We start from the raw sequence: 23,742 nt of genomic DNA, 5'->3' as shown, positions 1-23,742 counted from the left end.
GTTAACCTCATGGTTGACGGCTCATTTTTCAATTGATCACCACGACCAAAATATTTAGCATACAAATATCCCACAGGTGATATAAATGTAATATGTCTCAGATACATACATGCATGATGCAGCCATTCTTCAAAGTATAACTTCAAAGCCTTCATCTTTGAAAGACTAAATTCAGGATTTATTTTGATCTAAATTAAATCAACGCAAGAGAATGAAACATCTAGAGACATGTAAGTCTTTCTTCAAAAGTCTTTAATGATCCATTATCACACTTGGCAGTTTCTTTCTGGAACATAGTCTTGTGGCATACACACAGACGAGAGACCTCACGTAAGCATTTCATTGTGACTGATAAGACAACAGTTTTCCCTTATTGTGACCTGCCTATTTCCCTCACGTTGCATCCATGCCAGTTCCACCATTCTTGTAAACCCTGCGCTTATTTTGAATACAGATGTCGAGGCTGAATGAGCAAACCCGCTGTAGTCATGCAATACTGTAGAGTACGTATCTAAATGTTCCCATTATATTGGAACGACAATTGGAACAAAGAGATCCTTACAGCTTGTTGGCATATACAGTACATATGGCAGGTTCTGATAGGTCTACATATGGCAAACTAATTGTGGTACATAAGATGCGGATATATTAGATGTAAGACGGGAGTTTGGGATGGTATGAATAACGATTAATGATTTTTGGGAGCAAAATATGGAAGACTGGCACCCTTGACAAGTGCACCATAATAAAAACCATTTGTACGCCAATTTGCTTTCTACCACAATGTGCAGGTTAAATATATGACTAAAATTTAGGGAAAAGAAAAAAAAATATTTTTCTCCAGGTTGATTTTACTACTGCTTAGTGACCCCTTCCCTTAGTGCCTATAAACTGACTAGAAATCATGCAAGCTACGACAAATAACAACTGATCCAATAGGAAATTCATTAGTGTAGTTAACTCATTCTATAATCAATGTGGTTGTGGTTAATTAACGAAGTGGCTGTAGAGAGAGGGGGGGGATATGGGGTGCTCTTTCAATGGGCCTCTGATTACTGATCATGGCCTACACTAGCCATGGGGAGGAGGGGGGAGGGGGGAAGGGGGGAGTGCGTGGCGGGAAGAAATCTCAATGGAAGAGGGGGAAGCTCTTTGGGGCTGGGCTGCCACACGCGCTCAGATCAGGGCGTTCTTCTCCTCCATGTCGGAGCCGCGGCGAAGCGAGCGTCCGAGCAGAAGCTCTTTCTCCTGGACCAGGCTGTCCAGGAGGTCCTGCTGGCGATGGTTGTGGTAGACCTTCAGGAAGGCCAGCACGGTGATGCCCAGCCACGTCAGCCAGGCTGACCACAAGCCGAACTGCGAAACAAAGGAGACAAACGGATGCACTCAACGAGCATGACAATATGGACTGTTTCAAGAGAGTTCCAATATCTGTATCATTTGTTCCCACAAGGTTTCTGTTTGAACATTCCATATGTTATCTTACTGTAGCGGAATTAGTTTGAGAACAAAACAGAGGCATTGTTTTTGTTTTTCTTGTTGAAAGGGTATACAAACAGAATGAGATATTATACACATAAAACATTGCATATTACGGGCCTACTCATTTGTGCAGAATACTCTTCAGACCATTCATCATCATATTGTAATGGATATTAAGCCTGTACTCTACTGCACATCTCGTTGTAATCTCTACTGCTAGGTATTATGTGCTGGTGAAAAAAACAAAAGACAATTAACTATGCTATCCTTTGAATTACAATGAAAATAAAATCCCAGCCATTGTTTACCTCTTTGATTTACTCTGGGTATAGCAACATTTGTGCCATTTATTCATCCACAACCTGTAGTTTGTTTCAGCGACCAGCAGAGGGCGCTCTACTCCAGGCCTTCTGTAGTCACCAGCTGTGAGTGTGTGCTAACTGAACACTCACCTGTCCTTTATCCACTGTAACCCCACAGCATGGGGTGTTTCTTTTCGGAGATAAGGTAACTGAGAAGGAAAACACTCAGCTGTGTCCTTGTAGAGAACAGTTTAGTGAGCCTTTCCCTTCCCTAGGAGCTTGCTTCCTGTAGAGTTATCTTGACACTAGGTCTTGGTTCTGACTTTTTTGGCTTGGACTTGTGAATTATACTTTCCAGTTACTTCCCGTTACTTTTAACAATACTCTCTGTGCCTTAGATAAATTTTCAAGAAGAGTTTATTTTCTTCCTCTTGTGGTACGGAATGGATTTCACATCTGAGCTCTCCTAAGAACTGTACAATACTATCTGTGCCATGATGCACAGAGAATCAGCATTCAAATGTAACACCCAAACGGAGAGCTCGGTCACATCTTATGCTGGGGCAGCTTACTTGTGCAATGGCAAACTGGTCGTAGAAGGAGGAGTTGTCCAGACCCAGTTCCAGATCAGTGTCCTGCAGGTCCTCACAGCTGCACAAAAGTCAAACTCAAAGTAACTCTACAGTATTCAGGTCAATTACAGTTTGTTTGGCAGACATTCCCAAAGTTCCAAACTTTACTCACAATACACAAAATGCTATATCCACTAGTTTGAGGTCAAATTTGAATGTCGTCAATGTCAATGCATATTTGTTTGAAGCTGAATTAATTTCTCAGAATATGCATGCATAGTGTGCATTTATAATTCATGTATTGCAGCATGTGAAAAATAAGACACTCAATGCAAATTGCCACACCACCCAATTACATTATATAAATAACAGTGAGCAGAAGGGTTTTCGTAACATAGTCTGCTATTAAGCATGTTGAAGGATCTCATATGGATCCCCTCTGAAATGAGGATATGGGTCATGATCAGATATGTTTTATAGGGAAAAAGAGATGAGGAGTGGAGTAAGCTCTGAACAACCGAAAAAGTAAAGACCACGTCCAGCCATTACATGTAGATGACACTCAGTGGTCACAGCCTTCATTTACAGTACAGTCTGTCTTTATAAACAACTTATAAGTAGGCCTACATTTAAAATGCAAACACAAATAGCAACAGCTGGAATTCTATAATTACTGTAGGCTACTATACTGTGGCCTACTATCTGTTATAGGCCTACTGTGCTTGTGTCTTCTGTGCCTGCATTGAGGTTGTACGGTGCTGTATGGTGCTGTATGGTGTTGTATTGAGAACACACAACCCACCTGCTTGGCATAGCTCCATTCTCAGTGATGGCATCACACCAGGAGCTGAAACCCACGCTGGAAATGGTGCTGGCCACGAACACTACAAACACTACCAGTGAGCTGAGCAGCAGGTTGAGGAACGCATGGAAGAATGAACTGAGGGAGAAAAAGAGGATAAATTTACTAGCATGATCATCACCCTTAGGGTTCCATTAACCCGTTCTGCTCATATCGATGCTCAGAATTGCAATAGGTCAGAACATTGGGAACCCAAAGATGAAAATATAGGTTGATTGGATACACCGTATGTGGTTAATCTGTTTTTGTTTTATATTTCATTACTTTTATGCGACGTTTTTTTTTTCTCAGGTGAAAATGACATCCTCGAAGGGAACGAAAGACATGGCAGGATATGTAAATCGTGTTGGCTATAGCTTCTGTTCAACATGGACATCTGTTCCCTATAAATAAACTATCGCAGGGCGATCAGCCTAACTTTAACGACATTTCGTATATCATGACAAGTCAAGTCACTCACTCATCCTGGCCTTTGCAGAGGAAGAACAGGGTTCGCCATGCCTGCACCGCAGATAGAATGAGCGAGACGATGCCGACGAATGTGATGAAACGGCAGGATGTCTCCGGACCCCATTCCTCCACCATGAACCGCTGCTTCCCCACCGTCATATTCTCGTTCTGCCACATTCCCTGAGTGAACAGCAGGCATTTTCCCTGGAAGTCATCGCCGTTTTCCGAGAGAGGCACAACGGCAATGAAGCCAAAAAGGAATGCCAAAAAATAGAGGATGCACTGGCCAAAGAGAAAATTGTCAAGGGCCATCTCTCCTCCATTTATTGCCAAACACAAGAGCGCATGCGCAATATCAAAAAGCTGGAAACAGCACCAACATCATTACATCCTCAAGCAGCTGTATGAAGCCCCCGATTTTGCAAATAAATAAATAAACATTCTCTTAACTTCTATTTAAGAAAACAATCATTTTCATTTGATGATCTCCCGTAATCATGTTGCATCTTTGTAAGCTAGCCTATAATTTATTTAGTAATAGCCTAAATGTACATTTCTATCTTATTAAACTATTAAACAAAGCCCCGTGGTCTAACCATTATTCCTTGGTTTTTATTTAAAGTTTATTGAATGACATATCTGTGGTTTTGACCTAAGCATTCAGTCTGAGAGCTATTAGCCTACTTTTGGTGAAGGGTATGTTTCCAATCAAAATGTAGGTATGTCATTTTCATGAACTAGGCTACATACCTGTTTCGTTTTTAAAATGTCCTCTTCTTTATCTCATCTATCTTTACTTAAAACAGTTGCACATGCGACACGTTCCATCATGCATCATATGCGGGTTAAACTGAAAAGTGTTTGTTTGTGTTTGCCTATCGTGCCCCCTGCTGTTGACCTGAGACGCCTGCACCAAAACCCTAATCCTCCAGTCCAAAACATTCTCACCAGAAGCCTATAGGATAGGCCATGAGGAATGCGTTGCTGTTCAAATATTAGGCTACTTGCAATATAAGTGAAAGTTGCTATGTCAGTTGAGCTCTTCACCTCTTCTGTTAATATTGAAATTGGCGTTTTGCAGGTATAGGCCTACTATTGACTGAAGCTGTCAGTTTAGGACCTCTGAGGCATCTGTTTCTCAAAGTGGACACTAATAGTTGTCCTCTTGTTGTGCGCTCCACCCTCTAATTTGGATAACTCTTTCTGTGAAGGAGCACAGCATGGTATGAGATCTTCAGTTTCTCGCTTATCACTCTCATGGAAGTCATCATTTCACAGAACAAGAGTAGGTTGGTAAGTCTCTACGTTTCAGAGGAAAGTTCTGTGTTTTCGCCCATTGTGTTCCTTAAATCAAAGCCACAGTAGCTGATGCTCCAGGTATCAACTCATCTAAAGAAGGCTTGTTGCATTGCTTTGTTAAATTGTTACTCAGGTCAGCAGCTTTCAGCTGTGATAACACAATTGCAAAAGCCAAGGTCTTTTATAGTCTGAAATAGCCTTTTAAAATGATAAATCCGGATTTGCAAACACTTCAATGTGCCCATAGAACACAGGATGCATGTTTGCAGATATGTGAGCATGCTTATAACACTCTTACAACAAATGTGTTGAAAATAACACAACTTTTGTTGTTTTATTATGGACAACACAGTTTGTGTAGTTTCTGGCACATTTGTTTTAAGAGTAGATATTCTTGCTAATCTGTCATTTACAATACAAGATTTACATTGTATTTCCGATTGTTTTGATGTAATTTTAATTTTACTGGCAGTGTAGGCCTATAGTTTTTTTTCTTTTTTAGCAAATTCAGAATATGCATTTCCATCAGTGCAAAGTCAATCTGTGATTTAACTTGGTGCACAGTTATATTTATGTGTCTTCTTGATGTGGCCTTTTATTTTTATTTTATTTTAGTATGTTGCCTATAGCCTACTGTAAGTGTCTCCTTAACCTCACATCTACAGTATGTTATGTGCATGTATAATAAATGAGTCTTTCTGATTATTATATAGATAGCTTTTGCAACACAACTTTCAGGAACAATAAAGCATTTATCTATGATCTATCCATGAACAGTAGCCCCTAGTCTGTGGATTTTTACAGTCATTAATCTACCAGGTCTGTTTCCATGATAGATCTCGTGCGATACTGTAGGTCTACTACAGGTATTAGACGGAGACAAGGTCAGCTGGCGTTGCGCCCAGCTGTGCTGCTGGTATTGTCTGGCTAAAGAGGTGCGTGTGTACGGATTAGACGAGACAGACCACATATGGTCACTCCTAATGTACACACTCTGTGGACAGGCCCCAAAAAGATGGTTGGTTTCATGTGCACTAGAAGACAGGGAGAATGATCACCTGTTGCTGAAATTGTTCTTCAAATTGAGAATCACTTCATAGATGTAGAAAATCCATTCATCATGTATCTAAAGAAACATCGAAGCACTGCATTATGCTTAAGTCAATCATACTTGGACATACCTGTCTGCTAAGTGGATAAAAATCACCTAATAACTTTATCAGGGGGAACCACTAATAAGAGAAGGAAGAGAGGAAAGGGGTCCCTGAATCCCCAGTTGTGATTGGTCCAGTGACATAGGGCGTGTCTCACTAATTCTGTGAGATAAAGAGATTAGATAGAGTGTTAGAGAGTGGTGACAGGACGAGGAGCCTTCTCTGGCACCATCATCCATTAGCTTCATTGAAAAATGGCGTTTGGGGAAATATTTCAGAGATGTCTCACAAATACAGATAACTGGACTTAATTCCCTCCCATACTGGACCATGTGAGCACAATACAAGAACAGGTAAGGGCCTGGTTGGTTGCGACATAAGCTTGACTAGCAGTACTGAGTAAGTAGCAAGGAGTGAGAGTTCAGTGGTAGCCTATGCCTAATTTATTTTCTTATATCTGAAAATTAGCATCGTTGTTCCATGCAATTGGATTTGGCAACATATGTGGTGTAGTAATCTGGATTTTTCTACTGTTACAAACAGTTAAGCTGCTAGGTTGTTACTCCAAGGTCATAAGTTCATGACAGGGCTCCAGTACAAATAGTGTGCTGTTGTTGAACACACCCTCAAAATGTCTCAGTAAATGGTTTTCTCCATCTTGATTTCAGGACTGTTGTTGTCTTTTCGCTGCTGCGGCCAACGTCTTGCCCGTGTAAAAATACCCCAGGACTAAGCCTCTTATGAGGTTCTCTAAAAAACAATCTCTCCCCTTCCCCCAGCCCCTTTCCTGTCCCTGATCAAAATCCCTGAACCATCTCCTCCTTTCAACTTTGACCTCTCCGCCCAACCCCTGGGTGCTTCAGGTGGCAAGAGCAGTTTTTCTGTGATCTTCACCCCCTGTCCTTCCTCAACAAGATGGCTGTCCTCAAGGTGACATTCACCAAGACCAAGCGGGACAAGCTGGCACAGGTGCTCTGGGTGCTGAACTGGGTGTCGGTGATCACAGGTGTCACCCTGTTCAGCCTGGGACTCTTCCTGAAGGTGGAGATCCTCAAGCGGCAGGAGGTGATGTCCGACGACATCCACCCCGTCCCCAACATGCTGATAGGCGTGGGCCTGTGTGCGTGCGGCATCAACTTCCTGGGCGGCAAAATCTGCTACGACTGCGTGGACACAACCAAGTTCCTGCGCTGGAAGCTCATCATGCTCCCCTACATCATCTGCACGTTCTTCTTCACGTTCTGCATCCTGGTAGGAGCGTTGATGTGCTGCTTCATGCATCACGAGTTGGAGAGATCCCTCTACCAGGGGCTGCACAACGCTATGCGCTACTACAAGGACACGGACATACCCGGGAGGTGCTACCTGAAGCGCACCGTTGACATGCTGCAGCTCGAGTTTCAGTGCTGCGGAAATGGGGGCTACCGTGACTGGTTCCATATACAGTGGATCAGCAACCGCTACCTGGACATGAGCAAGAGTGAGGTGGTTGAGTAAGTTGACAAAAACAACAACACCCATAATCCTTTGGGGCAAAAGTCTTACTTAGGTCATGTAGACAGATGGCTATTTTGGCTGGGTGTCTGAAAACAGTTCCTGAAGGACTTCTTCAGAATCTATCAATCACTTCTGTTGGTACCTGTAATAACAATCTAGTGAACAGCCCTTGTATAAAGGAAATATTTAGCCCTATCTATTCCATTTATCATAATTTTCAAGCTGAGACCTTTCAAGATGGTCTCAAACTTTATTATTTAATTTAGTGGACTGTATGAAGATATTTGATAGAATATGGAAAATGTAACGCTCCAAATTGTTCTTCATGGAGAATGAGCAAAGTTATTTCTCTCCAATTTATGATTAAATCATGCGCTATTTTTAGAAATGACTGGGTGTCTCAAACAAAACTGACTGAAGCTCTTGATATTGTCTTGATTCAGTCTCCCCTCCCCTGTCTCTCTCTTTCTCCTTATTCATCCCATTCATACATGTGCGCTGTTGTCCTCTCCATTCTGTAGCCGCCTGAGGAGCAACATCCAGGGGAAGTACTTGATGGACAGCGTCCCCTTCAGCTGCTGCAACACGTTCTCGCCGCGGCCCTGCATCCAGCACCAGGTCACCAACAACTCGGCCCACCACAACTACGACTACCAGACAGAGGAGCTCAACCTGTGGCAGAAGGGCTGCCGCCAGGCCCTGCTGGAGTACTACACCAACATCATGCAGTCCATCGCCATCATCGTTATCACCATCTGGCTCTTCGAGGTGCTTCAACACTCCTGTTGGCTAAGATAGATGTCTTAATTCATTTAATTTCTAGGGTTTTATTGAAAACGGAATGAGTAAATAGTGTAAGGGTGTTTGACGTTTACATTTTAGATCATTATAGATTACTGAATCCTGTGCCTAAAGTTATCCATTATTATATACAATTCATATTTTACACACAAAAAAATGCTACAATTTAAGCTGTGACAGTATAAACTTTTAGGGCATTATTTAACTGTAGAAGGGCATGCAATATACACTTGCATGTTCTGTTCTTACTAACACGAAGTGACACGGCAAGTGAATGGGTTCTTGGGTCTTAACCAAGTCGTCTGTGTTCTTCATGCCTCCCAGCTTTTTGTTCTCACGGGGGTCCGCTACCTCCAGACGGCGATGGAGAACGTTGTGCAGCTTGGGGACCCCGACTCTGAGTCTGACGGTTGGATCCTGGAAAACAGCCTGTCAGAAACAGCTCGCTACAACTTCAACGTAATCAAGAATCTGGGCAAATGCTGCCACGTAGGAGACGACCCAAACATTGATGTGCCCAGCATTGACCCTGGACAGAATATTCAGGAGACAGGGCCCTCAAGGCAGATACCTCTCCCAAAATGAGCTATTTCGGTAAAAGTTTAAAGTATGTGGACCTGTCGTTTGGCAGTAAGACCATGGGGAAAAGTGGAGTCATGATTGCAACCATCATGAACATTTCCTTTTCATTTCTGCAGCTAACGCAGGAGGAGTCACAGCATTGAACAATTGCAGCTGCCTTTTCTTTTACATTAAGTTAGTGTCTACGTTATCTTGACAAGGGAGAGAGAAAGAGTTGTAATAGTCCATAAGATGTGAAAGCATTTCATATTCTGTACATTCAACTCAATCACTTGCCTGAACTTTATCGTTTTGCCTGTAATTGAATTGATCACAAACAAGTGCGTCTAAAAGGAACACTTGGCAAGGTACTGTAGAAGTAAGTCACGTTACTTTCACTTGTGCCTCCGCTCCTGAAAGATTCACAGGACATCCTTAAAGACAATCATAAGAGAGTACTCTTCCTCAGAACATACTCTATGTAACTTTTCTTAAAATCGGCTTTCTTTCTCTGTGCCTTTGAGTACAAAGAGATACTACCATAATTGAATAGAATATATTGTTCACTATCAACACAATTTATCTTTTACTGAAGTAACCATTCATACAGATTTTATTGGCTCTGTAATTATACAGTACAACAGGTTATATTTTTTTCTGAATAAAAAATCACCAAATGTACAAAATGTTGAGTTGTTTTTAAATCTGTACATTTTAAAGCCTTGCTTCAGTTATGTTTTGACTTGGCCTGTTAGTGATCAAGGATACTTAAAAAGTAAGTAAGTCAATAATTGTATGCTATCTTGACCCTTTTTGTGAAATCACGACTATGAAGGCTAGGGTTTTCAACATAATTAAGCTAACTAACGGTTCACTAAGAGGTGGCAACTTACAGTAGTGTTTCATTACAATTGAACATCATGTCAGCATTCATAAAAATCACACTATGACTTGGACTGTGCTTACCTAAGTTATTGGTGTAGATTATACCAAACATGGTATGTTCCCTGGGTCAAGAAAAGTCTACTATACAGGGCTGAAACGGATATCTTGAATGCTTCTTTTGTATTTTCTGTATCAAAAACATGTTTTATGATTGTCTTGTACATTCTTTTTATGAGATCCCTCAAAGGAATATACTAAAGATGTGCATAAATAAAGAACTGGAATTGTAACATCAAGGCCTGTATCTACCAACATTCATTTTGTAGTGCATTTATTCTTCCATGGTTTCTCTTTCTGACTTGATGAGTATAGTTTCTTTTCATTTAGACTATCTGGCCTAACTCCAACTAAACCATAAGTGTCAAACTAAAAATACAACCCTCATAAAAAAAAATACATTTGTCTCAGTTAGGTATTCTTGCTTTTTTCTCGTCTTGATTGATTGAAAAGGTGTCCACATATACTCTACTACATCAACAGCGTAATCCTTGGGTTAAGGAGATTCCCTGCACTTAGGTCTCAATCCATCGAAGAGCCATACATCCAATTACACATCCTGCGACCAGAGATGACACATGGGCTACCTCTGCCAATGCGGTTGACCTCGATTTTTAAGCATAAAACAGCATAGGTTTTAGGATCCTACCTGAAATTGTCGGCCTGTTAGCTCGCTGAACACACAACCTAAAAACTGCACTGACTATTCTATTCTCGCTGTGTTTAATTAAGTGCAGAAGTGTTAAATGTTATTACTGCAAGAATCTGAGGTACACTTGTATTACAGTAGTGATCCATTTTAGGCCTGTTTTTGTAGGAGTAGCATTCATTGCCACCTAGTGGCTGCTATATTCCACCCACTTGTTTTCCATCATATGAAGAAGGCATATGAGTCAATGAAAATATTGTTTTGCCATTGTCACATCATATGCAAGCTATTAGAAAGGAACCTATGCAACTATTTAATGTAGTTGTAGTGCCAGGTAAATCCTTGTTATATGTAGTGCCAGGTAAATCCTTTTCATATGGCTAGATTCTTTGCACATTTGATAAGCTGGTGTATTTATAGCCTATAATGTAAGTAGACTGTAGTTTGTTTAGGTTCAGCAAATAAAATAGAAATCCCTTGCAGACAAAGTAGCCTATAATCAGTAAATTGACCCTCATAGCCCATGCGCAATATGACGCAAGAACCTTCGCGAATACCAATACATCACGAACTGCACGTACCCAACGGTGTTTGCGTAGATTGTTTAGACTCTCCCTCATCAATGGTCAGATGAGCGAGATGCAAAGGATGTAGCTGCGTATATTGTAGACCACTGTTTTATTTTGAGCGGACCGCGCCCGGAACCCATTCTCTTGATCAAGGTAGGCATTTTCTTCATATTATTAAGACTAGGCTACCGTAGGTGTTGTGCTTTTCAGAAATGCTGATATCGGTTCATTATAGCTTCTAGGTGCGGTTGTAAAACCGAATTGAGTCTCGGATGAAATTTCCTCTTTCATACATAGATAATTCGACGGGTAAACATATTGTTTCAAGATGTCATATCCTATCTTCACCGAATTGTCATTCAGTTGGTAAAAAAAAAGAGGAAATTCAGAGGCTGTCGCCGCACATTACATAACGGTACCTTTAGAAGTCGTTTCTATCTAGTGTGATGACATTAGATCTTGACAGTGTTGGATTGACCAAGTCACGGGCTTTTGGTCATCAGAGCCTATCCACATAGGCCCAATAGCCTAGGCCTTTATTTGGCTCACTGATCCGTGATCAGCTCAAAGAGTAGACTACTGTTGTGATGGAGTTACTCTGAAAGTAGCAAGTCATTATTGGGCAGCCATTCTCCCTTTGCTAGCGAGTTCATTAGACTAAGATGTTGACATTTTACTGTGTATGATGATGGGTATAACTAGGCGTGTGTAAAAATGGAAATAATTAGGCAAGCATAGTCCTATACTTGCAGACCACTGACACTGAATATTGTTTTCTCTTTTTTTGCAAATTAGTCTTTGCTTCTCACACCTCCACTTTCTTTTTATATCGATATTTTTTCTGTTTTTGTTTTCACAATGTTACCATATTCTTATGTCTCAGGTCCATTAAATTTGCAGTAGATTACATGAAGCCCAGAGCACCCTAAATATAATCAATCTGCAGTCTGATGGTTAACCGACAAAAGTGCCTCAGTGTCGGTAACCAACACAAATGTACACTTGCACTTTGCTTCATTAAACAACACAGAGTGAGCAAAGTCCTTCTTCTAACCACTACAGCCGGCTTTGGAGCAGGGGGGTTGACTAACGTAGCCCCTGAATAAGTGGGCCTACATTTTTGTAAAACCTCTCCCACAGACAGGACTGGGTTCAGGACAGGGCCTGTTACTTTCAGCTATACTCCTTCTGATCACTTACATGTAAGTGTTCAGTCCATACTATGTTGATATGCTGGTCATCCCTCAGATGGTCCCTTATATGCTGGTCATCTCTTTGCTCAATCGCAAGGCAAGGGGTGGAATCTTGATTGTCAGGAATGAATTGTGATTTACTGGATCTGTCATATTATATCTATCATATACACATTTTCTTTTAAAGAAAGTATTATTTGACAGAATTTGGATCAATGACTGCTCTCAGTGGCATTACCACATGCCCACAAAATAGACATAGTCAGTGAATACCCTGTTGTGTGGATACTCATGTTCACATAAATGAAACATGACCTCTGACAGCAAGAGCAGCTTTATTCCATTAGCTCTTATGCTCTCTTTGGTGTGTCCCAGTAGTCTGTCTCTCCTGCCTCCATCAGCCTAATTGCCAAGCGGATGTGGGCTAACATGGCTGCCCTCCACCTGCTGCTGGGCGCTGCACTCCTGGCTGTGAGCTCGGTCGCCCAGACCCCCGAAGATGAGCTCGCCCTACAGAATGCTGAATTCGGTACCAGTCTGTACCGCAAAGTTGCTGGCAGCACCGACGGGAACGTGGTGGTGTCGCCCTTGAGCCTGACGCTGGGCCTGGCCGCCTTGGCCGAGGGCGCCGGGGCCCAGACGCGCGAGCAGCTCCTCGGCACCCTGCAGCTGGGCCCGCTGCAGAAGGCCGACGCTCCCGACAGTCTCCCCCAGCTCCTGCAGAGCCTCCAGGCAGACTTGGAGAAGGGCGCCGCCATCCGGTACGACCAGGGCACGGCGCTGTTCGCCGCGCAGCAGGTCGCAGTGGAGGAGGAGTTAAAAAATCGGGTGAAGCAGTTCTTCCAGACAGAAGCGCAGAATGTCGACTTCAGTAAACCACAGGCTGCCTCGACCACGGTAAATGACTACTTCCGCACCAAGACCGGGGAGAAGATCCGAGAGGTGGTGTCTCCAACCATGGACGTCAACACGCAGCTGATGTTGGTCAATGCTGCCTTCTTCAAAGGTGAGAGGTCAAAAGGTCACTGATTTAGGTCACTGATTTAGGGTGAGCATGGACAGTCATGACTGTTTACAGTATGCTGTCACCGTTTACACTAGATTTGAGTAAAGTGTCTTTGTACAGTTTCCTCTTCAGTGATATGCAGAATTTCAGTAAAATACAGATGTATGGAAAAAATGTGGTGCGCTCGTGTACAGTTAAACTTAAATACACTTGAACCTTGAACCTTGCAGCCATTTTGCATCTATAGTCTTTTAAGCAAAGAGAGGGAGGATTTGTATACCTCGGTCAACTGGATATGTAATCTGCACCCTGACTGTGATGCCAAAGAGCACTCAACCAGACACACACACACACACAGGTCTCCCTCATACATATGTGTCCTATTCAAGGGTGGGGTCTTTCACACAGAATTAATCTAATAATCTAATCTGACGGTCCTTCATCTCATCCCTCATACACACGCCTCTGATGGTTTTACGGCAAGCTGTGCCACCTCAGACACAATTGGTTACATACTAGGCCAGTGCAGGATAATACATCCGCCCTCTAACTTTATCCTAAATCTAAAAGGTTTTTTTTACATAAGAGAGCCAGGCTTCCTGGTATGACTGTCAAGGATTTGTTAGCAGAACAGTGCTACACACACACACACACACACATACATAGATATATATTTAAAAAATAAATAAAAAAAAAAGAAAATTAAATTACATAATAACAGAAGCCTCTTCTCCTCATCTCTTGCTTATGATAGGCCAGTGGGTTCTCCCTTTCAACGCCAGCTTCACCCAGGAAGAGCGCTTCTACATCGACAAGTACCACATCGCTCAGGTGCCCATGATGTTCCGCTCCGATAAATACCACCTGGCATATGACCCCGATCTCAAAGTGGGCATTCTCAAACTGCCCAGCTCAGGAGGGGCAGCCATGCTTGTCATTTACCCCGATGAAGGTGTGGACATCACCTCCATAGATGACGAACTGTATGCCAAAACATACCTGGACTGGTTGAAGAAGCTGAAGAGAACGTGAGTGCATTTTGTGTTTGTGTACGATTTGGTGGCGTGGACGTTCCTATAGGGTTACTCACAATATTGTGGGTCGATAGATTGGTTCAGTCACAGGCTAGTCATCAGAGTCTATCCACAGGCCTTAGTAGCCTTGACCTTTATTTGCCCCACTGATCCGTGATCAGCTCAAAGAGTAGACTACCCTTGTGGTGGGAGTTAGTCTGTGAAAGTAGCAGGTCATTATTTATAAGGCATCCTTCTCTATTTGCCAGCGAGTTGTGATTGTGATGGGCTTGCTTACTCTGAAGAGGCTTGTGTGTATTTGCCCACACAGGAGACTGGAGGTCCAGCTGCCACGCTTCTCTCTCCAGCAGTCCTACTCCCTAAAGATGGCCCTGGCCAACATGGGCGCGCCAGATGTGTTCCAGGCCAATGCTGACCTGTCCACCCTCAGCAAGAGCCAGGGCCTGAAGCTGGATGAGGTAACAGTGTAACTCTACACAATAATTCAGTTGTTTTAAAGTGTCACGTAAACGTACGTCGTGTCTCTCTACCTTCATCACTCTGGAAATAACGAAGCGACAGTGGTAAGCGTAACACAACGCACAGACCATAATCATTGAATTGTTGCGGAATGGAATCTTTTGTTAGAATGTTCAAAACCCCCACACCTTTTAAAGCTAATCATAGAATAGGAAATCATAGCAATAGGAAGTCTGCCACTTGCCGCTGGTCAATGTGATCCCTGTCTAAAGGAATATGTGCCCTGGCCACATGCAAGCTGAAAGGGGGTAACTGAAGAGAGGTGGAAGGAATAATAAAAAGAAAGAAAGAATTTCATTTATTATTCATAAAATGGGAAATGAATAAAGCAGAAAGAAGAAAATGTACATGAAGAAATTGAACAAAAAATATATACTAGCACATATTTGAATTAGATGTGCATCAAAGATTATATTTGTATTTTTATGCAGGTAGATTGACTTAAAAGTGTATCAAAAGGTTTATCAGAAAAGAACATGTGGGGAATGGCAATGGGAAAAGAGAGAAAAAGTGACTGACTGATTGAGAATGAATGACTGCTGTCATGCTGTTATTATCCTGCAATAACTAACCACTTTCCCCTACCCCCCTAGGTTGTGCAGAAAACTGCCATCGAGGTGGACGAGACCGGGTCAGATCCAGACTCAGCCCCTGTAGACACCGGCAGCTTGCCTCCGCGACTCACCATCAACAGACCCTTCCTCTTCCTCATCTACCACGAGCCCACCAAGAACCTGCTCCTCGTAGGAAGAGTGGTCGACCCCACCAAGAACTGAATGCATGAGATGCTGGCTCACGTCACACTGTACTAAACTATTAGTCATAACAAATGCGCACACTGTAAACCTGGGCTGTAACATATTACCTAAGTAACTTACATGCTGTATGCATATTCAGTATTGACCTTTGTCTACTTCCAGTGTTAGCAGGCTGATTGATCTATACATGTTGCAAAACTAGACACTATACATAATAGTGTTATTATTCCTGCATTTCACATACTGTACATCATTATATGTGTGTTAAGAGCTTTGTATTGTTCACTATTCAAACTCCTGCTCAGTTTATATGATGCTTTCGGACAACCAGATTGAATAATGAGAACTGATGTGCTATTTAAATGTGGTCCTGGAATGTGTGTGTTGAATTCCACATTCAGAACAAAAAAATAAATAAAAGATTTGGTGGAACGAACCTGTTGGTGAGGTCATGCTTCTCAGTACAAGCACCTTTTCTAAAGATAACCGTGTCTTGTGTGTGTGTGTGTGTGTGTAGACCGTTCATTAGGAAGGTGACACATACAGTATTCAGCGAGGGGTCTTCTGTTTATTGATTGGGTGGTGTGTGGTGTGGGCGTGAATCACTCTGATGTCGCGGAACACCAGGCAACAATCTCATTGGTCGAGAAGGGAAAAGTTCTGGAACTCATAGAAGTGCTGTGGTGTCAGCAAGGCGATACGACTCATAAAAATGAACATGGAGCTGTTATTTTTTTTCCTCTTTTTCTGTCGTTTTGTTCTTCTTACCCGACTAGGAAATATAAAACAAAGAAGAAAAAGATTTTGCAAAGCATGCTATAATACAAGAAAAAAAAATCAAATGAGCCAATAAATAAAATACATCCATTTGCTCCTCCGCACACGACGCTCTGTCACATTTCTTTCCATTTTTTTTTTCCATTTCCTTGTCAAACAAATGTTACAAACATTTGTTGAGTAAGGCAGAGATGGATCAATGTCAAACTGTTTTGTTTGGCGCGCTGAAAAATAAAACTTTTAAAACACCTCTGATATTCCCCGTTCCCCCTCACACTCTCTTTCTCTCTCTCTCGCTCTCTTCGTTTAACACAGCTGGGTCTGTGTGTCAGTCCGTTTTCTCCAGCATCCCTTTAGAGTGGAGGGTGGGTGGGGGGGCGGGCATGGATGTGACGCAAGATGACATGAAGCTCCAACTGGGGGATGTATTGGCCACTAGGTTCCTGTCTCGTGACATGACGGGACAGGGGAGGCAGAAATCTTTTCCAGCACCTTCAGCAGCTGTCCCGATCATTCCCTCCCAGACTGCATTCCGAAAGAGTTGGATTTTCTTTGACTATGAGAAAACAGAGATGGAAGTATTACTGGCTAATACTTTAGTAACTCCTACTACTTACTCCTTCCTACTTTCTCATTCAAATACTGTTCTATTCTAAACGCTCTACCAAGTAGCTCAATGACCAATGTCTCACAGTGTATGAAATGGATAGCTGCATTTTATGAACACTCTCCACTCCCCTCATCAACAATACTCAGGCTAGCATAGTGACATAAAAGCCACTGCAATTGAATTGTACTGTATTGCCCCCCTGTGGTGGGTTAATCTGATGGAGGCTGTAGGAGTGCTGCTAATGCAGTGGCTAAGGAGCTGGGCTAGCATGTAGTAGCCTGAAAAGTTGTAGGTTCAATACCCAGCTTCCGCCGTTGTGCCCTTGAGCAAGGTCGCGACTTGCTCCGAGGACAATGGCACTCAGAATATAACTTACAAACTTTGGATAAAAGCACAGTTTTCAATCCGATGGCATGCAAAATCTGACCAACAGCTGTCCATTTCACATAAGTCGTTATGAAACCTGCTGTACGTGACGCACATGGAGAGCTTCCTGGACTGCGTGTCCTTGCCCCCGTTGCCGCGGTGATCCACGGAGCTGGACGTGTTGCTGCGGATGAGGACGGGCATGGAGGAGGTGGACGGGGTCGGGGACATGGAGGACGACGAGGACGCCACGCTGTAGTGGTGAGGCCGCATCGTGTCATCTGTGGCCCGTGAGAGAGAGAGAGAGAGAGAGAGAGAGATGGAGAGAGAGAGAGAGAGATATGGAGTGGAGTGATTGACAGAGGGTTGTTCTTTGCAGGCTTGTTCTGTTGTCATTTACCTGGCAGCCTAATCATGACAGTGATCTCAGTTTAAATTGTGACTTCATTTGCTTAGTTCAGACATCTAGTCTCATGTGCACTCTGAAATCACCCCAGGAGAGGAATGTTTTTAGGAATAGGAATCTATCCTGGAAATTGTAAGAAATTGGGTCTTGCAATTAGCCTGGGTGTTCCCATCCTGCCTTGCGCGGTGATTTCATTCACGTTGCTAAGGCAACTACCGCCCTAATTTTTGCCTGACATAGGGGACCAATCACAGAACGGGGGGGAAGTAAGATGATGATGAGCTATGCACAGATGCATTTGATAGACAGCCCAATGAACGTATCTGGGCATTTTTTCAAATACGAGAAAATGAACATCCGGTTGCCAGACCACGTCTCATTAAAGAAGTGGTAGGCGCTAGCCAGGCTATCTTGCATTTGCAAGAGGATTGATATTCTAAACAAGTCTGATCTGGCCTGGGGTGACAGTCATCTATTCTTAATGTCATACGTTACACAGAGGTCACCAGACATTTTATTTTAAAAATAAATAAATAAATAAATGCATTTACCATTCACTGCTAGCATGGAGCTTTTTCCAGACCCAGGACAGCTTCCAGACTCTTTCACTTTTCTGAAAAGAAGTAGGACAACAACAATGAGCTCTCTCTCTCTCTCTCTCTCTCTCTATCTCCCTCTCTCTCTCCCTCTCTCTCTCTCTCTCTCATTAATAACTAACTAATAGGAAAGCCTTAGCCTTCCTGTTATGAGTGTGGAAAAGCAGCTGAATGCCTCTCTGCTCTGGGGACTCGGTGTATTGGTGCTTCACACCAGTGCCCTCTCATGGATTCCAAAAGCTTTTGCTCGAGAGAAAAAAAAAAAGCATACTGCCATGCAGAACATACAGTGAGCTCATAAACTGAGCTATTTGACATTTTATGGGCCTATTTCATATTGCAGCAGTGTACATTACAGAAAATAGCTATTCGAGTGCACAATATATGAGTCATTACCCAGAATTAATATTCAGCCGATGTGGTATGAATTAATTAGCTAAATATATGCCTATATCAATTTTGTATGGCATGATTTTGCTGAATAATTCTCCTTAGAGTATGCTATGTAACTCATACAGTTGGAAAACATATTTGACTTGGCAGGATGTTCTTAAGCTGCACTGCACACTGTGTGCATGGAGAGGCTACACATTGCTTACAGAGATTTGTCTGAAGAGTTGGACATCTTGGGGGTGGTGGGATGACTACTGAGGGATCGACTCCGGGCTAGTTTGGCCTTCCTCATCTCTTTACCTTGAAACACACAACCATCATTACCAACAACACTCTGCATCTTCATCCCGAACACAGTCAGTAGAGCTAGTCTGTATTTGGAACAGCAAGTATGTTTCCCATAAATATTCTGAATGTCGGCTTAAGATACTATAAGATTCATTTCGGAATATGGGATAGGATTAGGATAGCACTCCTCACCTGCCGACGTGGATAGCGTTGCTCCTGACGTGGACCCTGACATTCCTTTAGTTCCCGACAGCCCCGTCTTACTGTCTCTTCCTGCAGATGGCATCAGGCGTGGGGTTCAGAACAGAGCAACTTCAAATCAATACACAACTCTGACAAATCACCTGTGAACTGCTAGGCTGCTAGCCTCAGGGAAGCAGGTGTGAGTTTGTGAAGGGAGTACGGCGTATGTATGAAGATGAGTCATTTAAGATGTTGTATTGTGAGTGGAGCGAGTCGAGGTGTAACAGAGCTCGAGCTCCTCACACACACGCCACCACTTCACAAAAGCACCATTCACTGCCGTCCATTTCAGCTTGAACCAAAGCTGCTCGTTAAAGCTTCGCCGTCGTTAGGGCACTGGATTGACTGAGGGTGTTCCAAAAGCACTACGCATGCAAACTCATTCCACAGCAATTTAGACCAAACCTCCACACAGTCGTCTCAAGGCGTATAACAAAACATAGAATCTGGTCACACTGGACTAACAGGCCAACAGTCTTTAAATACAACCCACAACCTCTAAAAGACATCAAATGGTGTTATGCAGAATCGAAAGGGACACATCAATTGTATCCAGTAACAGGCTGCGTTGTAAAGGGACGACTCTTTTTCAGCTCAACATAATGGGACTTGACACAATGTCAAACACAGTTAGACATTTCATCTCAATCCAGGAGCCAGATGAGAGCTACTGTAGTTCTCCTCTTGTCTCTGCTCTGAGGTGGTGGTTGGACTCACGTTTCTTTTCGCTGTGCTTCTCGCCCACCAGCTTGGCTTCACTCTGCTGTCGCTCCAGCATTTCCTGTGAGCAGGGAAGAGAGAGGAGCCGTTCCAAAAATAACACTTGAGAAAATTCAAAATGTGAGCAGACCAAAGAGGTTGCACCATCTGTTTCTTCAGCAGCGATTCTCTCTCTGTGTGTGTGTATGTGTGTGTGTGTGTGTGTGCATGCGTGTGTGTGCGTGTGTGGTCTGTCAGACATTCAGCGGAAAGATGTGCTTAAAAAGGAGCTTTTCTGAATAGCTCATCACAGCAGATGTTGCGTAACACACTGAATGCAGGCATAGTGTTCTCAACATAATGGGTCAACTTGCATCTATCAAGCCATTATATTTTCCTTTTAAGTTGTTTGTGTAGGGGTGATACAGACATGCAAGATGTATGTTGCAAATTGGAAATATATGGACAATTTGTAAAACACGGGCATATAAAACACCAGCATATTTGAACCGACACACTGCCTCTCAGTGTTTCAAACTACTTCATTTAGCCTGCTTCTGCGCTCAGTCTGTTGTTTTGCTGCCAAAACTACACAACATTATCCCAGCAAAGACATTTGGTGGTTAAGTCCGACATCATGGGCTCTTTCCAAAAGCTCTTTCGTCCAAAAACATTTACTAGCATAGCCAAACCGGTTTTCACAACCTGGACACGTCTTTACCATCACCTCCATTTTAGTGAGGGTTTAAACAAAAAAACTGGAAGAAAAACAACCCTAAAAGAATAATTAGAGCATCCAGAAAGTTCCTGTCATACCATCTCCAGCAGCAGAGCCTCCTCCTTCTCCTTCTTCTGGTCCAGCAGATCTCTTTCGTGCCGTTTGTGGTACTAGAAAAGAATATAGTGGGCTTTTCAAATAAATAATATCCATTTACAGATGTATAGAGGATGGAAATGAAAGTCTTGGAGTGTAGACAACATATGGCTCTCTCAAACACATACACAATACTAACCGGTTCAGTGATTTCCATCTTGTCCAACTCTAGCACTATCTGAAAGCAGGAGAAAAGAACAAGGACATGAACGTAGCTTTTTAATCTGAGCTGATGGGGTCTCTCCATCATGAACCACAAAGCCATGGTGCCATGTTTCACACCAATAAATAAGCAACTCTGTCCTGAGTGGTGTCTGAATGCCTATTAAACCTTCATCCACATCATTCATGTCATAACCTCAAGACCTTATAATCTTTGTACTAAATAATTCCACACCTCATTTAAGTTTTAAAGTAAGGCAAGTCTTTCACGGCAATAATGTGGATTTCCAACCAAAACCAAAATACCATAAAAATAAATTGATACACCTTGTTTACTATACCAAGGCACAGTCCTTGGTATCAGACCTTAGGATACGGGTCCTCACACACAGCCACTCAATCATTGAGGAATGTGCATGTGTGAGGTTTTCCCGTGGAAGTTGCAGAGGAGTAACTCGTGGTATGCTACTTAATTTAGCCTCCCACATTAAACACTACATTCTAGTTAGACAAATACACCACACACAAAAGTTAGGGATATCTGGCTTTAGCGATAAAGTTCATAGCTACAGTGAAAAATCATGAAAGTAGGGCATCCAAGTAGAAGCATGCAATGGTGATTTCCTTATCTCAAACAATTTGTTGAAACAAATGCCAACAAATTTCTCCCAAAAGCCGAACATCCCTGACTTTTTTGTGAGTAGTCTAAGTGTTGACTGAGGTTTTTTTCAGTGGAAGTTGCAGGGGAGTAACTCCTGGTATGTTACCTAATTAGCCCCCCACATTAAACATTACATTCTAGCAATGCCTAGCACTCTGTCTAACTTAACAGTTTTGAGCCACATTGGACAAATAAGTGTTGACTGTCTGGTGGCCATAAGTTGCCGTGGCGTACCTTGCGGATGGTGGCCACCACGTCCTTGTCCTTCTCGCGGCACAGCAGCTTCCGCACGCAGAACTCCAGCTGCTGGAGCAGGTGCTTGTCGGCGGGCAGCCGGATGGTGGAGCGCAGCCTGGGCAGCATGTGGCACAGCTTATACCTGCAGGGCACAGCAGAGCAGAGCAGCGCAGCGCAGCGCCACGCTCAGCCACAGCCAGGACAGAGCAGCCTATAGCTAGAGTCCCAGTGCTACAGTTAGACTGGAACTGAATTAGAGATTCAGATCATTACAGATACGGGTATCTCTAGGGCTATTCCTGCACAAAGGTGCTGTTATAATTGTGCAAAGCAACAACAACAACCACAACAACAACAACAACAACAGTTTTAGTACAAAATAATCATTGTTAATCATTAAAGTACAGCTAGACAGCTTTTTTCAGTGGATTCATTTACATAAATGTTTTAATACTTTTGTAAAGCCAACCAGTGAAATGCTTTTTCATGGAATGTATTGACTGTGTTTGTCTGTCTTGCTGTCTTGGCTATGCACTGTTTGTAATGTCCTGTCTTTCATGTATCCTTGTATTGGTGAAACCGAAGGCAAATTTTCACAATCTGTGGACAATAACGTTTTCGTATTTATTCGTATTCGTTTGAGGGCCATTGTCCCCGGACCAACTAGAGGTTGAGTGCCTTGCTCAAGGAAACAACGGCGGAAGCTGGTAATTGAACCCTACACTACCAGCGGTGACATTGGCCCTTTCCTACCTGACGTTGGCCACAGGGTCGCTGACCAGCTCTAGGGCCTGGATCAGGAAGTTCTTGCAGAAGTAGGACTTTGAAAAGAGCTCCATAGCGATCTCACACAGGTCGAGATACCGCAGCCGGTTCCAGTAGCTTCTGCCCTGGCCAAGTTCTAGAGAATAAAAAAAAGAGATGGTCCACACACAAGCACATCATGTGGCCATAATGCAACAGTATTTAAAAGTGTGTGCGCTTGAGGGTTACATCAAAAGTACACGCTTAAACTCTCAAAATTACCCTGCATGATCTTGGTGAGGATCTCTTGCCGTTGCTCCTGCTTGCGATTGTAACGAAGAAACACACAAAGCGTCCTTGCAGCCTCTCTCTGGACCGGCAGAACATTCTAGACATACAAGAGATTTCATCAGGATATTGTAGCAATGCTGGCCCACACATGACCATATTCATAGTCAAGTAATAATGTGTTTATGAGTTTGTCATAAACAAGTAGTCTATCCATATGTGGAAGTGGTTGTATATAACTGCTTGTATTATGTATGAGCATTTGAATGTATTCAAGTAAATGGACATTTACAGCACATTTGAAGCCGAGTGTGTGTGTGTGTGTGTGTGTGTGTGTGTGTGCGCGTGTGTGTGTGTGAGAGAGAGAGAGAGTGTGTGAAAGTGTGTGTGTGTGTGTGTGTGTGAGAGAGTGTGTGTGTGTGTGTCTATGTGTGTGTGTGTGTGTGTGTGTGTGAGACAGAGAGTGTGTGTGTGTGTGTGTGTGTGTGTGTGTGTGTGTGCGCGCGCGTGCATTTTATGAAGGTCTCGGCCTCACGTTGGTGGTGATGATGTTGAACATCCTCTGCAGGAAGCGGAAGTAGATCTGGTCGGCGGGCACGACGCGGGGCAGGCAGGCGTAGCAGTGCAGCAGCCTCTCGTGGACGCGCCACCGCAGGGACGACGCCGCCTTCTGCTCCGCCGCCACCAGCGCTGGCACCAGGTCGGGCACGTTCACCAGCTACGGGCACAGACATGAGAGATGAGGCCG

General features: G+C 43.1%; 4 protein-coding genes across 10 annotated transcripts in view; 2 read left to right on the top strand and 2 right to left on the bottom strand.

The window, feature by feature from the left end:
- Nucleotides 1–235: 235 nt before the first annotated feature.
- On the bottom strand, nt 236–3,997 carry tmem179aa (transmembrane protein 179a, genome duplicate A). The gene is made up of 4 exons (XM_062550791.1): nt 3,679–3,997; nt 3,159–3,296; nt 2,357–2,435; nt 236–1,356 (listed from the first exon to the last, which is right to left on the bottom strand). Exons 1-4 carry the CDS (start codon nt 3,978–3,980, stop codon nt 1,177–1,179), a joined length of 699 nt encoding a protein of 232 aa, XP_062406775.1. The 5' UTR covers nt 3,981–3,997; the 3' UTR covers nt 236–1,176.
- Nucleotides 3,998–7,036: 3,039 nt separating this feature from the next.
- prph2lb (peripherin 2-like b) lies at nt 7,037–9,004 on the top strand. Its single transcript, XM_062551376.1, has 3 exons — nt 7,037–7,614; nt 8,140–8,386; nt 8,744–9,004. Exons 1-3 carry the CDS (start codon nt 7,037–7,039, stop codon nt 9,002–9,004), a joined length of 1,086 nt encoding a protein of 361 aa, XP_062407360.1.
- A 2,144-nt stretch (nt 9,005–11,148) lies between these two features.
- On the top strand, nt 11,149–16,086 carry serpina10a (serpin peptidase inhibitor, clade A (alpha-1 antiproteinase, antitrypsin), member 10a). 5 transcript variants are annotated; one of them, XM_062550548.1, is made up of 5 exons: nt 11,149–11,293; nt 12,712–13,339; nt 14,094–14,367; nt 14,684–14,831; nt 15,486–16,086. In XM_062550548.1, the coding sequence occupies exons 2-5, from the start codon at nt 12,751–12,753 to the stop codon at nt 15,666–15,668; spliced, it is 1,194 nt and encodes a 397-aa protein (XP_062406532.1). In that variant the 5' UTR covers nt 11,149–11,293; nt 12,712–12,750; the 3' UTR covers nt 15,669–16,086. The 5 variants fall into 5 exon arrangements, with proteins under 5 accessions (XP_062406532.1, XP_062406533.1, XP_062406536.1 ...); XM_062550549.1 differs by having other exon boundaries at nt 11,157–11,293; nt 12,709–13,339; XM_062550552.1 differs by having other exon boundaries at nt 11,170–11,293; nt 12,735–13,339.
- A 112-nt stretch (nt 16,087–16,198) lies between these two features.
- The window catches only part of ppp4r4 (protein phosphatase 4, regulatory subunit 4), a 32,815-nt gene continuing 25,271 nt past the window's right edge, over nt 16,199–23,742 (bottom strand). For 2 of the 3 annotated variants that reach the window (XM_062550545.1, XM_062550546.1), the window contains exons 14-25: nt 23,530–23,712; nt 22,989–23,094; nt 22,716–22,863; nt 21,960–22,104; nt 21,042–21,080; nt 20,845–20,916; nt 20,047–20,110; nt 19,279–19,359; nt 19,005–19,098; nt 18,361–18,422; nt 17,519–17,684; nt 16,199–16,983 (exon numbers count right to left, since the gene is read on the bottom strand). In XM_062550545.1, the coding sequence (XP_062406529.1) occupies nt 16,938–16,983; nt 17,519–17,684; nt 18,361–18,422; nt 19,005–19,098; nt 19,279–19,359; nt 20,047–20,110; nt 20,845–20,916; nt 21,042–21,080; nt 21,960–22,104; nt 22,716–22,863; nt 22,989–23,094; nt 23,530–23,712 (1,206 nt within the window). In that variant the 3' untranslated portion in view covers nt 16,199–16,937. The remainder of the gene's footprint in view (nt 16,984–17,518; nt 17,685–18,360; nt 18,423–19,004; nt 19,099–19,278; nt 19,360–20,046; nt 20,111–20,844; nt 20,917–21,041; nt 21,081–21,959; nt 22,105–22,715; nt 22,864–22,988; nt 23,095–23,529; nt 23,713–23,742) is intronic. The other variant, XM_062550547.1, reaches the window with a different exon arrangement.

Source organism: Sardina pilchardus, chromosome 12, assembly GCF_963854185.1.
Source record: "Sardina pilchardus chromosome 12, fSarPil1.1, whole genome shotgun sequence".
Classification (NCBI taxonomy): Eukaryota; Metazoa; Chordata; class Actinopteri; order Clupeiformes; family Clupeidae; genus Sardina; species Sardina pilchardus.
The sequence above is the reverse complement of the archived record's forward strand: the minus strand, read 5'-3'. Positions and strand labels throughout refer to the sequence as shown.